The following is a 13,983-nucleotide window of genomic DNA, read 5'->3' as shown; positions in this document are numbered from 1 at the left end:
AAACTCCAAGCATTGATTATGCAAGAATGGGCTGTCATCAGTCAGGATGTGGCCCAGAAGTTAATTGACAGCATGCCAGGGCGGATTGCAGAGGTCTTGAAAAAGAAGGGTCAACACTGCAAATATTGACTCTTTGCATCAACTTCATGTAATTGTCAATAAAAGCATTTGACACTTATGAAATGCTTGTAATTATACTTCAGTATTCCATAGTAACATCTGACAAAAATATCTAAAGACACTGAAGCAGCAAACTTTGTGGAAATTAATATTTGTGTCATTCTCAAAACTGTTGGCCACGACTGATGGATTTGAGATTTTCATATGACATGCTAAAGTATTTGCATATGAAATGCTCAATGCCTTTTGAATTGAGGTGACATGTGTTGGTAACTATGTTTTGTGTGTCTGTCCCTTAGGTGTGTGAGTACCTTGACGGCACTAAGTCTCTGAAGCTGGGGGACTTTGGTCTGGCCACTGTGGTTGAGGGGCCCCTGCACACCGTGTGTGGAACCCCCACCTACGTGGCCCCTGAGATCATTGCTGAGGCTGGGTGAGTTACTGCCAACTCAGGGAACCTGCACCTGTATCCATAGCATCAGACATTCTAGTGACTAGCGCGCTGAAGGGGAAACCCACACTGATGTTAAACAACACTTTGTTCATATTTCTCTCTCTTTCTCTCTGCCTCTATCTTTCCCTCTCTGTCTTTCTTGCTCTGCTTTCTCTCTCTGCTCTCTCTCCCCCTCTGCTCTCTGCTCTTTCTCCATGTCTTTTCTGTCTCTCTCTCCCCTCAGTTATGGTCTGAAGGTGGATATCTGGGCAACTGGGGTCATCACTTACATCCTGCTGTGTGGCTTCCCTCCCTTCCGCAGGTACACTACACAATGTTATTTAACCTCCAGACACCTACAGTACACTACACAATGTTATATAACCTCCAGACACCTACAGTACACTACACAACCTGTTATTTAACCTCCAGACACCTACAGTACACTACACAATGTTATTTAACCTCCAGACACCTACAGTACACTACACAATGTTATTTAACCTCCAGACACCTACAGTACACTACACAATGTTATTTAACCTCCAGACACCTACAGGGATATATTCTCAGGTACACTACACAACAACATGGCTGATCCTTGACGGGATAGCGTTCATTACACAGTCACCACGCTTAATGTTAACATGATAATCTCTGAAATTCTACGGTTGGCCACCTGCTTCATATCTGATTCACACAGTTAAACCTCTACTAGCCTGTCTAGGATGTACTTTAACTTACAGAAAACAGGGATTTAATCTGTTGGAAAACTCTTAGAAATGTCTAGTTGGTCTGGGGAATGCCCTGTAAATGTTCCCACAGTCCTTACGCTGAAAATCAAGTGTTGAGTGGGCTAGCCTAGCACATCCGTTTAGCTTCCTTAGTGTAAACTCAGGCGTCTGGCCCTCGCACATTATTCAGCTATTTAAATACAGGAGACGTGAATTTACATGAGTTCATTTCATGGTTTTTTATACCTGCGGTTTAGCATAACTGATCTCGCATAGATTAACCGTTCGGCATAGACATAGACAAGGTCTCTGGATAGTAGTGATTGCAGTGAGGAATGTCTGCCAGAATAGAGCTGAGAGATTTATTATGTCTCATAGTCAGTCGTCCTATCCCCCCCTACTTGTACCTCTTCTGTGGCTACTCTTGTTATGTTCTGGTGTGTCCTTGAATTGATTCATGGTGCTACATTGGAAAAAGCATGCAGCCAGTTAGTGAGGGAAGGTGAGGGGATAGAGAGGACAATGGTGTTAGAGTTATTCTGACGCTGTGTGTCTTTGAATGTGACATGAATATAATGTGTGATGCCAAAATGTGTGTGTGTGTGTGTGTACTACAGTATTTGTGGGTGTATGCTGAAATATCCATCTATTCACAGCATAGTATGTTTCTCTCTACAGTGAGGACAACCTTCAAGAGGACCTGTTTGACCAAATCCTGGTGGGACGACTGGACTTCCCTGCTCCCTACTGGGACAACGTCACGGACTCAGCCAAGGTAACCACCACACACAGACACAACCCCCCCTGTCGCGTCAGCCCCCGCTAAATTTGGGTGGCAGTAATGAGGGGGTGGGAGGGTCCCGTTGAGGTCTCCCGGAATGAAGGAGAGGGGTGGTTTGGAAAGAGAGAAAGAGGGGATGCACACACACACCATCTCTTCTTCTGTTCTCACATCTTTCATTACTCTTCTGTTGTCTCTGTCTCTCTGTCTCTTTGTCTCTGTCTCTGTCTCTGTCTCTGTCTCTCTCTCTGTCTCTCTCTCTGTCTCTCTCTCTCTCTCTCTGTCTCTCTCTCTGTCTCTCTCTCTGTCGCTCTCTCTCGCTCTCTCTCGCTCTCGCTCTCTCTCTCTCAAATTCAAGCTGCTTTATTGGCATGAAAAACATTGTGTCAATATTGCCAAAGCAACAATGTATACAATATACATTGTAATAAAATTATAAACAATGACAAATAATAATATAGAATGGCAGTAAATAATAATACAAAATTAAATATAAAAATAGTAACAATAAAATGGTAACAGTCAATAATCGAATGTAATGTAATAAAAAAATGAAACTATAACTAACTTATAACTAAATAACGGTCATCTTCACCATTACATCGGTACTACAACTACTATCATCATTACCACTACTACCACCACCACCATCATTAAACTGCTATCATTACCATTACCACCCATACCATTACTACTTGGAATGATAAACAACAATAATAATAGTAATAACAATAATAGTAATAATAAGTAAGTTACTGCTTACTATGCAGATGTTATTATTCAGTGTCTCTCAGGCTATGGCAGGCAAATACATATTTGGCTGCAAGAGGAGCCATTGCTCCTTCGCCCATGAGTATTTTTAGTTTTTCCTCTGGGTTTAATAAGTTAAAATTTGGAATAAATGTAGACATTTCTGTGAATAATGAATCTCTTGGTGAGGAATATTTATCACAGTAAAGGAGAAAGTGCATCTCTGTTTCTACCTCCCCTGTCGTGCAGTGACCACATACACGCTCCTCTTTGGGTAGCCATGTCTTTTTATGTCTGCCGGTTTCTATTGCCAATCGGTGGTCACTCAGCCTGTACTTGGTAAGGATCTGTCTCTGCTTCGTATCTCTGACAGAGTAGAGATATTCAGCCAATTCATATTCTCTGTTTAGGGTCAGATAGCAATTTAGTCGGCTTTGGGATTTTGTTTCGTTTTTCCAATGTTGTATATATGAGTCCTTTGATTGGTTCATGATTTTGTTTATTGGAATTCTTTCTTTTGAAGCAGTGCTGGTGTCAACTTGGTTGGTGAGGTCCAACACCAGCTGACTGAGAGGGCTCGTTTCTGGGCTCAGCTCTTGGGTTTGAAGTGCTTTAAATTGCAGACTCGAATTTGGACTTGAATTTAGATGTAGCCAAAATTTTAATGATCTTTTCTGTATTTTCATTATTACTGGAAAGCGGCCCAATTCTGCCCTACATGCATTAGTTGGTGTATTTCTCTGGACTTGTAGGATTTTCCGACAGAATTCTGCATGTAGGGCTTCAATTGGATGTTTGTCCCACATTTTAAAGTCCAGTTTATTGAGTGGCCCCCAAACCTCACTTCCGTAAAGAGCTATTGGTAGGATTACACTGTCAAATATTTTGGTCCAAATTCTAATTGGGATGTTGATTTTGAATAATTTCATTTTTATTGCATACAATGCTCTGCGGGCTTTTTCTTTGAGTGCATTCACTGCCCTATTAAAGTTTCCCGATGCAGATATGGTCAGACCAAGGTAGGTGTAATTTTTTGTGTGTTCAATGATAGTGTTGTTCAGGGTGAATTTATATTTGTGTTTCTGACATCTGTTTTGTTTTTGGAAAATCATGATTTTAGTTTTTGGGAAATGTACTGCCAGGGCCCAATTATGGCAATATTGCTCTAGAATATTAATGTTCTGTTGAAGACCTTCTTTGGTTGGTGATAGAAGTACCAAGTCATCAGCATATAGCAGGTATTTCACCTCTGTGTCAAATAGTGTGAGTCCTGGGGCTGGAGAATTGTCCAACATGTCTGCTAATTCATTGATATAAATGTTGAAAAGATTTGGACTCAAACTACAGCCTTGTCTCACACCTCGACATTGTGAAAAGAATTCTGTTCTTTGGTTTTTGATTTTTATTGCACACTTGTTTTCTGTGTACATACATTTTTATTAAGTCATACACCTTACCACCAAGCCCACTTTGGAGAATTTTGTAGAATAGCCCTTCGTGCCAAATAGAATCAAATGCTTTTTTAAAGTCAATAAAGCAAGCAAAGATTTTGCCCTCTTTTTTTTGGTGGACGTGTTTATTAATTAGTGTGTGTAAGGTGTATATATGGTCAGTAGTGCGATGGTTAGGGAGAAAGCCAATTTGACATTTAGTTATTACATTTTTTTCTTGAAGAAAGGTTTGAATTCTTGAATTCAAAATGCTACAGAAAACCTTTCCCAAGTTACTGTTTACACAAATTCCCCTGTAATTATTGGGGTCTGATTTGTCTCCACTTTTGTGGATAGGGGAGATGAGCCCCTGGTTCCAGACATCAGGGAAGCAGCCAGAAGTTAAAACCATGTTGAACAATTTAAGCACAGCATTTTGCAACTCAGGTGTGCTGTTTTTCAGCATTTCATTTCTGATGTTGTCTAGACCACAAGCCTTCTTTGATTTAATAGATTTGAGCTTTTCATTTAGTTCTTGTTGGGTTATTGGGTAATCTAATGGATTTTGGTTGTTTTTAATGACTGATTCAAGGATGTTCAATTTTTCTTTAATTTCTAATTGGTTCTGTTTGAAGTCTTTTTGTGGGATGTTTTTGTATAGATTATCAAAATAAGTTTTCCAAATTCCTACATCTTGTATGGCTAATTCTTGTGGCTTTGTTGTGCTTAAATTGTTCCACATGTCCCAGAACTGATTTTGGTCAATTGCGTTTTCAATTTCATCAAGTGTCTTGTTGGTATAATTCAGTTTCTTGTGTTTCAGTGTATGTTTATACTGTTTCAGAGTTTCAAAGTATTCATATCGTAGCTCTGGGTTGTTTTGCTGCTTATGTTTTTTGTTTGACATTTGTCTTAGGTGTTTTCTAATTGTTTTACATTCATTATCAAACCATTTGTCAGAAACATTTAGTTTTTTGTTTCTGATGTTGCATTTCTTTGGTTTTCTCAAATTTGCTTTCGATGCTGCTTTTTGGAATATGCAGTTGATGTTTAGAGTAGCCGAATTGACACCATCTTTATTGTTTTGGTATTGTGAGTTATTGAAAAACTGTAGAGTTCATCATTTCATTTGAGTTCAATGTTTCAATGAATCTCTCTGCACTGTTTGGAGCCCATCTGTACGATTGGTTTATGTTGTAGAGTTTATTGGGCAGTTTTTTTGAATGAATATTGCCGGTTAATTTCTTCAAAAACACGTTGATCTGACTGTGATCTGACAATGGTGTCTGTGGTCTGACAGTGAATGCACTAATGGAGGAGGGGTCAATGTCCGTGATGGCATAATCGACTACACTTGTCCCAAGAGCTGAGCTCTCTCTCTCGCTCTCTCTCGCTCTCTCTCGCTCTCTCTCTCTCTCGCTCTCTCTCTCTCTCTCTCGCTCTCTCTCTCTCTCGCTCTCTCTCGCTCTCTCTCTCTCTCGCTCTCTCTCGCTCTCTCTCGCTCTCTCTCGCTCTCTCTCGCTCTCTCTCTCTCTCGCTCTCTCTCGCTCTCTCTCGCTCTCTCTCGCTCTCTCTCGCTCTCTCTCGCTCTCTCGCGCTCTCTCGCGCTCTCTCTCGCTCTCGCTCTCTCTCTCGCTCTCTCTCTCGCTCTCTCTCTCGCTCTCTCTCTCGCTCTCTCTCTCGCTCTCTCTCTCGCTCTCTCTCTCGCTCTCTCTCTCGCTCTCTCTCTCGCTCTCTCTCTCTCGCTCTCTCGCTCTCTCTCTCTCGCTCTCTCTCTCGCTCTCTCTCTCGCTCACTCACTCACTCACTCACTCACTCACTCACTCACTCACTCACTCACTCACTCACTCACTCACTCACTCACTCACTCACTCACTCACTCACTCACTCACTCACTCACTCAATTCAAATGGCTTTATTGGCATGGAAAACATATGTTTACATTGCCAAAGCAAGTGAAATGGATAAACAAAAGTGAAATAAACATGACGCTTACAAAAGTTCCAAAAGAAAAAAGACATTTCAAATATCATATGTATATATACAGTGTTGTAATGATGCGCAAATTGTTAAGTACGAAAGGGAAAATAAATAAACATAAATATAGGTTGTATTTACAATGGTGTTTGTTCTTCACTGGTTGCCCTTTTCTTGTGGCAACAGGTCACAAATCTTGTTGCTGTGAAGGCACACTAGTATTTCACCCAATAGATATGGGAGTTTATCAAAATTTGATTTTTTTTCAAATTCTTTGTGGGTCTGTGTAATCTGAAGGAAATATGTGTCTCTATGGTCATACATTTGGCAGGAGGTTAGGAAGTGCAGCTCAGTTTCCCTCATTTTGTGTGCAGTGTGCACAGCCTGTCTTCTCTTGAGAGCCAGGTCTGCCTACGGCGGCCTTTCTGTACATAGTCAAAGATTTCCTTGATTTTGGGTCAGTCACAGTGGTCAGGTATTCTGCCACTGTGTACTCTCTGTTTAGGGCCAAGTAATTATCTTTTTGTTTTCTCATGATTTGGTTGGGTCTAATTGTGTTGCTCTCCTGGTGCTCTGTGGGGTATGTTTGTGTTTGTGAACAGAGCCCTAGGACCAGCTTGCTTAGGGGTTTCTTCTCCAGATTTATTTCTCTGTCGGGGATGGCTTTGTTATCGAATGTTTGGGAATTGCTTCCTTTTAGGTGGTTGTAGAATGTACATGTCTCTCTCTCTCTGCCTCTCTCTCTGCCTCTCTCTCTCTCACACACAATGACTAGTGTGTGGTAAAAGGCTCCCTCCTCTCACTCCCTAAATGACCACCATGTGTTACAGTGACAGCAGCTATTTCAAAGCAAGGCTGAACTACTAATTAAATCCTCTGCTGCAGTGGCACCTCGACTTAACAAAGAGAGGCCTACGTCTAGAGATCTCAACAGCCTGCTGCAGTCACGGTCTATTCATTAGTTACCGGAAGAGAAGGAAATGGACTGATATAGACTGACCTGGACTACCTGAACTTGTCCAATAAGACATGCTCATTTTCGTTTTCCGTTGCAAAATACTTTGGTCCGTTTTGTTATGGTAAGCCCTAATGAGGCACAGTGAATGTAGTCAAACTGTGCTAGAGCCCTGTTTGTAATGTCCTTCTGTGACACTTCTACATTGTTCTCACTGTGTGACATGACATGTCAAAGTAAAGTTGCGATGACATGACTTGAGAGAGACTGGACCCTGAAGAAGTCACCGCTGATGATGTCACCATGACCTGATGTGTTTTCTAGGAGCTGATTGGGCGGATGCTGCAGGTGAACGTGGAGGCTCGCTACACGGCACAGGACATCCTCTCTCATCCCTGGGTCACGGTAACTTGTCTTGTGGACTGTGTGTGTGTGTGTGTGTTCAGGACCATAAAGGAGAATGTGTGTGTGTCTCTGCAGGATGACAACATGGAGAACAACATGAAGATGGAGGTGTCAGGTAAACTGAGGACACACTTCAACACAGCACCAAAGCCCAGCACAACCACAGCAGGAGTGTCAGTCATCATGGTGAGAACAGGACAACAACATTCACTATCACAACCCATTATTTGTTTTCTGGTCCCATTATCCATACACACATTGTTTTACTCCGTATACACAACAGCACTCAGCCACGACCCTCTACTCTCTACCAACTACTTTCTATGGAGACTATTTTCTGGTCACGTTTCCAATACACACATTGTGTATCTCCATATACTTTCCCTCATCTGAACTCTCTGTATTCCACCATCTGTCGTACATAGACACCCCAGAGTCCTCGTCTGTAGATTCTTGATATTTGCAGAAATGTTAAACCATGACCTGATTTACTTGCCACCAGTCGTTTTCTGAAGGAACCAAAAACAAAGCTAAAAGAAGCTTCCTGATTTTTATTTTATTGGCATCCGCTTATATTTTAAGATTGATTGAAAACCAACAATTCAGCACTACACCTACTCACTTTCAAACAAACAATAACCATTTTCACATATAGTACTATTAATCAGTTGGTTACATAAGAGTTTGATCTAAAAGAACATGAGAGATTATCTGACAGGAAAGCTAAGAAATGGACAACTTCTGTTCATGTAATCATATCACTGAGGGTTTTAAGAGAGCAGCATTTATTCAAAATGCTTTCCCCTGGGATTACACATGGATAAATCCTGATTCATCATCTTATCGCTAAAACACGTTTCCATCCTTGCAGTACAAATGTCGTGTTTTAGTGTTGACGCAGTGTTCTCAGTGACTCCAGAGTACATTGGTCCAGAGTACATCCTTAGCCATATCCTACCATCCTCTTTATCTGTTTTTAAGCTTTTTCCCACAAGCCTATGCACCTCCTGGCACAGTTATGTAACTTCCTGCTGTGGGTGGTGAACTTCCTCTCGATCAGCCGCACACTTCTGGTCACATCACCTCCCCTCTCTGGTCCACTTGGGGGTCTATTGAGCTGGAGCTGGCCTGTGAATACATGACCAATATAGCATAGGTCTGTCAATGGATGCATCTCAATTAGATCCCCCTCATCTCCTTCCCTGGTCCTTGAAGATGGAGACAATGAGAGGAAGCCACTCCAGACTATTGCGATGCACACATGCTGTCTGCTTCCACCTGGGTCCAGTATACCCACTGCAGCAGTAGAAGGGGATTAACATGGGCTAAGGGGTGCGTAAGGGTTCATTTGGGACTACCCGTGACTCGGGGTTAAACCTCGTTTTGTTGTAAATCTCCTTCGACAGTTTGAGGTGTAAAGGAGATCCCCCGCCCCTCCTGCTCATCCCACTCCCTCCTCCCACCTCATCCCAGGACCACAGGGGAAGCTTTGGAGCTGAGTGCAGGGTACCGATCTCCCCGTCCTCCACTCTCTCCCCCTCTGCCAGCTCCAATAATGCCTCTATAACAGATTGATCTGGGCAGAATAACTCAGTAACTCTCTGCAGTGGCCTTGAATCAGTTTGCATGGCTGCTCTGCCCCCTCGTGTAATTTGCCTAAGCTCCTCTCTCCTCCAATGGGGCCTCTTTTATTTTCTCTCTCACTCTCTCTCTCTCTCATCCTCCACTCATAACCATCTTCATCAATCAGCTCGTCTGTGTGGACTGACTTTGTTGACAATGGTGTCACTGCTGTGTTGAGAGATGTTGTCTGAGTTAGATTTGTACATGTTATTGTATTCTGTGTTGTTTTTGGCTGGCTGGGTGGGTGGTTATTTGGCATGCTAACTAACTAGGCCTAAGAGAAGCCCTCATTGCTTCTGCTGAACTAATTTTTAATTTGCCCCCGTCTCTGTCACTCATCCAAAGTAGTGCTCTTATAGTTAATGCCCCTACAATAACCTGGGAACATTAAATGTCTATGGCAATTTTACAATATATTTGATATCTATGTAAAGCTACTCCTACATGCATTGGCCATGTCTATGGCAGGTTGACATTTATTGTCATGAATCTTGCCCTGGAGGCAGAACTGGGCAATTTCTGCTAGATGGGCCAGCTGGTCTTAATTTAAGGATAGGGTTAGGAATTAAGGTTAGCAGTGTGGTTAAGGTTAGGTTTAAAATTAGATTATATTACTTTGTGGTTGTGCCAGCTAGTGACCACTCGGCAGAGCTGCCCCCAGAACAAGATTCATGACAAAACATTTCAACCTGCTGTCCTGGCCCTTTGGATACATTACAGTTCATCTCCTGATAATTGTTCAGTTGAGCTCTACCACCACCTTGTGGTCAAACATTTAAACTGCACTACTGCACTGGATGAGAGAGACAGATGAAAATTGCTTATATTGCCTTGGATTTAACATTGAACAGTACTCCCTAGAAGTTAAGATTTCTAAAATCATGTCATTGAGCTTACTAGCATCCTGAGAGATGGCTGTCATAGCAGACTTTAGGCTAATCAATTCCAGGCCTGGAGAGCCACACAACTGGTTGAATCAACGTTGTTTGCACGTCATATCAATGAAATTCTATTGAACCAACGTGTAATAGACGTTGAATTGATGTCTGTGCCCAGTGGGACACCACTGCCTCTTTTTATTTAGACCTTGGAAACCAGGTGAGTAGTGGACTCTGGCTAACCAATGGCATGAACTGATCACTTAGCTACCAGGGACAGAGGAAAACCATCAGTGCTGCGGTACACCAGAGCAGGAATCAAACAGCCCTGCTTTCTGTGTCTCCTCTAATGTTGTTGAGCTGTGAGTAAGACTAGTCTCTGTCCCCTCTGCTTCCTCCCCGCCCCCTCCACCCCTCCCCAACACGCCCACATTGCCACCCTCTGAATTAGCTCCAAGGCAATGGTATGTACTAACACTGAAGGCTACGCTTCTTTACTGCTTCTTCACTGACGCCACTAAGACTCACTCAGCTAAGGGAACATGGGAAATCTTGATGCCTTCTGATTGTTACGTAGTTATTATTGTTATTATTATTATTATAGCAATCCAAATGATCTGTAATTCCAGATGTGATCTTCAGTGTCTAGTTGGTTTGGGTTGTGATGAGGCTAAATCTCTCCAGCACAATTTCTCATTTTCCCTTACACTGCATGTTGAGCATTGATGATATGATTTGCTGTCTTGTTGGGTCAGTCTACTGTGAAGGGTCTGTCACTGTAAAATCACCCCATCTATGGATGTCTGCCCATATATATATATTTGTATCTACTGTTTTTAATATAATATAGAAACGTTACCCCATGGACCTTACTGTCAGATCAGTGAGGTTGAACGTTATCTTGGGGCAGTTTTCTCTTCCCATTTATATATTGACCCACTGTTTTTTATCTCTGTCTCTCCCTACCTGTTTGGTTGTATTGTACAGCAGGTGAGTGTCGGTCTGACTTTCTTTCCCTCACCCCTGACCTCTACCAGAACACAGCTCTAGATAAGAAGAGGATCCAGCTGACTCGTCGCAGCCAGAGGCCCACAGCACCACCTCCGCCACCGCCTGGGAAGAAAGTAGTCCCTTCTGCAGCCATGCCAGTCAAGCAAGCCTCACCAGTCTCACCCAACTCCAAGCTGCCAGTACCCACCAAGCTGGCATCACTCACCAAGCCTGCCCTGCCAGAGGAGGAACCCAAGAGTCCTCAGACTGATGTGCCTGTCCCTGTATCCCCTCCCATCTCTCCTTCAACACCTACCAGACCTGTTACCTCTCCCTCTGTCCCTGTCTCTCCTTCCTCTCCCACCAAGCCTAACATCTCTATCTATCCTACCTCCCCTACCAGGCCCAACAACTCTCCCTCTCCTTCCTCTCCTATTAAACCTGTTATCTCTCCCTCTCCTTCCTCACCTACCAAACCTGTTATCTCTCCCTCTCCTTCCTCACCTACCAAACCTGTCATCTCTCCCTCTCCTTCCTCACCTACCAAACCTGTTATCTCTCCTTCCTCACCTACCAAACCTGTCATCTCTCCCTCTCCTTCCTCACCTACCAAACCTGTCATCTCTCCCTCTTCACCTACCAAACTTCAAATGTCCCCTTCTCTTTCCTCTCCAACCAAGCTCCATGCCTGTGCCTTCCCTCCTGCCTCGTCTATGCCTGTTACTTGCCCCTCCAACTCATCACCTTCCAAACGCAAAGCCTCCCCCTCTCCTCCTGCCCCTCTCTCTCCCTCCTCTCCTCCCTCTCTTTTTACCTGCCCCTCTCCCTCCGACCCTCTGTCTCCCTCTGCCTTTCCCAGCCCTCCCTCACCCCTGACCTGCTCCTCTCCCTCCTCTCCCACCCCTCTGTCACCCGTTACCTGCTCCTCCCCAACCGTGCCCCCACCCCTGGTGGACGTTGAAGCTGCTGCTACGGCCAGAGAGCTGTGAGAAATAATGATGGATGAGAAGACTGGCTGCTGGACCATGGTCTAATTTGTACCTTTCCAGCCCCCTTACCTCCACACGCCGTATCCCCAGACCTATGATTCGCATGTAGGGGGCTAGATACAGATAGAACCTCCACCCCCAGTAACAGTATAACAGCTGATATCCACTGCTGTATCTTTCCTAGGCTCCCAAGCAGCAAATGGCAAAAAAACAAACAAGTAAAATGGCTCCTACAACCTACTGTACAATCTCTGTAGAGAACCCATCATATCCACGCTCCAAGAGGGAAGTTGAGGTGTTTTGTACATTTTGGTTGATTTGTATATATGGTGTGTATATATATATATATATATATATATATATATATATATATATATATATATATATATATATATATGGAGAAAACAGAGCGAGGCCTGGCTAGTTGGTGTTTGTGTGGTTTCAGATGGGGTTTTCTGGAATGACTTCTGATCATGTTTTATTTATTGTCTGTGGTTGGTTAGTAGACACGCACACACATTGATTATGGGTAGAAGTGTATTTGGCGTGCTTGCCGTCTGTTTTAAGATTAACTACTACTGTAGATGTATATAGTATTGTATGACAGACACAAGGCATCCGAATGAAAGTTGAAGGTTTGAGTTTGTTTTTTTTCTCTTGCCTGTAAAGCCTGTTTATCATTGGTCCGCTATGGAGCCTGTAGTGTTTAACTGCTGAACACCAAAAGAGAGACGCAACAGAGTAGAAGATGAACGTGTCAATGAGGAGAGGTGTGCCTGTGAAAATAGCTGCCAGATCAGGGGTGTGTTCAGGGCGGCAGGTAGCCTAGCGTTTTAAGAGCGTTTGGCCAGTAACCGAAAGGTCACTGGTTCGAATCCCCGAGCCAACTAGGTGACAAATCTGCCGATGTGTTCTTGAGCAAGTCACTTAACCCTAATTGCTCCTGTAAGTCGCTCTGGATAAGAGCATCTGCTAGATGACAAAAATGTAAATGTTCATTAGGCACAAAACGGAAGAAAACAGACAAACAGGAAGGGACTTCCTGGACATGTCCTGTAAGAAATGCTCATTTTCAACCCTCTGTTGCAAAACGTTTTTCATTGTGTGCCCTAATGAACCTGACCCAGTAGTTAGAGATTCCTTTTCTGAAACCAGTTGACAGGAAACACTGGGAGCGCTATCCCCTCATACTCATTTATCAGTCCAGATTTACTGGATAATAACGTGAGGCTGTTCCACTTTGCTGTTGTCTTTGTCTGTAATGGTAATGCACTTGTTTTAAAGTCCATGGTTAAGTCCCAAATCGCACCCTATTCCCTATATAGTGCACTACTTTTGAGCAGGGCCCATAGGGTCAAAAGTAGTGCACTATGTAGGGGTATAGGGTACCATTTGGGATGCAACCCGTATCTCCTTACCTAGGCTACTGAAGTTGGTTAGTGTTTAACCCTTCGGATATTGATAATGGCTCCGATGCACAGCACTACTACTCAAGGGGCTTTAGTTGCATGCCGTGTTCCTCCCTCTGCCTCCCCACAAAACAGGTCACACACACACACACACGTCAAGCTGGTACTATTGTACGTATAGTAGCTGTTGTGTAATGTTTAGTCAAACTACACTGTCATCATCATAATGCTTTTTTTATTGCAGTTTTAGTCTGGATACGTGTATGAAAATTACATTTCAAACAGGAAAAACACTCATGTCAGCTTTGGCCATCAGTTTTAGTTTGTACAGACATTTAGCCACTATGTGACTCCTTTATCATTTTGTATTAGGAGCACATTGGAGAACTTCAAATGCAATAAAAAGTATTAAAATCAGTGTTTTTTTTTAGATGTTTTTGTTTTTGAGTGTGTGAAAATGCCTATGTTGATAAAGGTGTGTAGAAATTTGATATTATAAGCCATTCACA

General features: G+C 43.0%; 1 protein-coding gene across 1 annotated transcript in view; it reads left to right on the top strand.

Annotated features, from left to right (window-relative positions):
* LOC120034742 (serine/threonine-protein kinase DCLK2-like) overlaps nt 1–12,276 on the top strand; it is a 97,784-nt gene extending 85,508 nt beyond the window's left edge. Inside the window, exons 11-16 of the mRNA XM_038981346.1 lie at nt 420–553; nt 798–875; nt 1,966–2,062; nt 7,505–7,585; nt 7,661–7,771; nt 11,124–12,276. Of these exons, the coding sequence (XP_038837274.1) occupies nt 420–553; nt 798–875; nt 1,966–2,062; nt 7,505–7,585; nt 7,661–7,771; nt 11,124–12,065 (1,443 nt within the window). The 3' untranslated portion in view covers nt 12,066–12,276. The remainder of the gene's footprint in view (nt 1–419; nt 554–797; nt 876–1,965; nt 2,063–7,504; nt 7,586–7,660; nt 7,772–11,123) is intronic.
* The last annotated feature ends 1,707 nt before the right edge of the window (nt 12,277–13,983 follow it).

Source organism: Salvelinus namaycush, chromosome 42 (assembly GCF_016432855.1).
Source record: "Salvelinus namaycush isolate Seneca chromosome 42, SaNama_1.0, whole genome shotgun sequence".
NCBI classification, from domain to species: Eukaryota; Metazoa; Chordata; class Actinopteri; order Salmoniformes; family Salmonidae; genus Salvelinus; species Salvelinus namaycush.
This window is presented reverse-complemented; position numbering and strand designations above follow the sequence as displayed.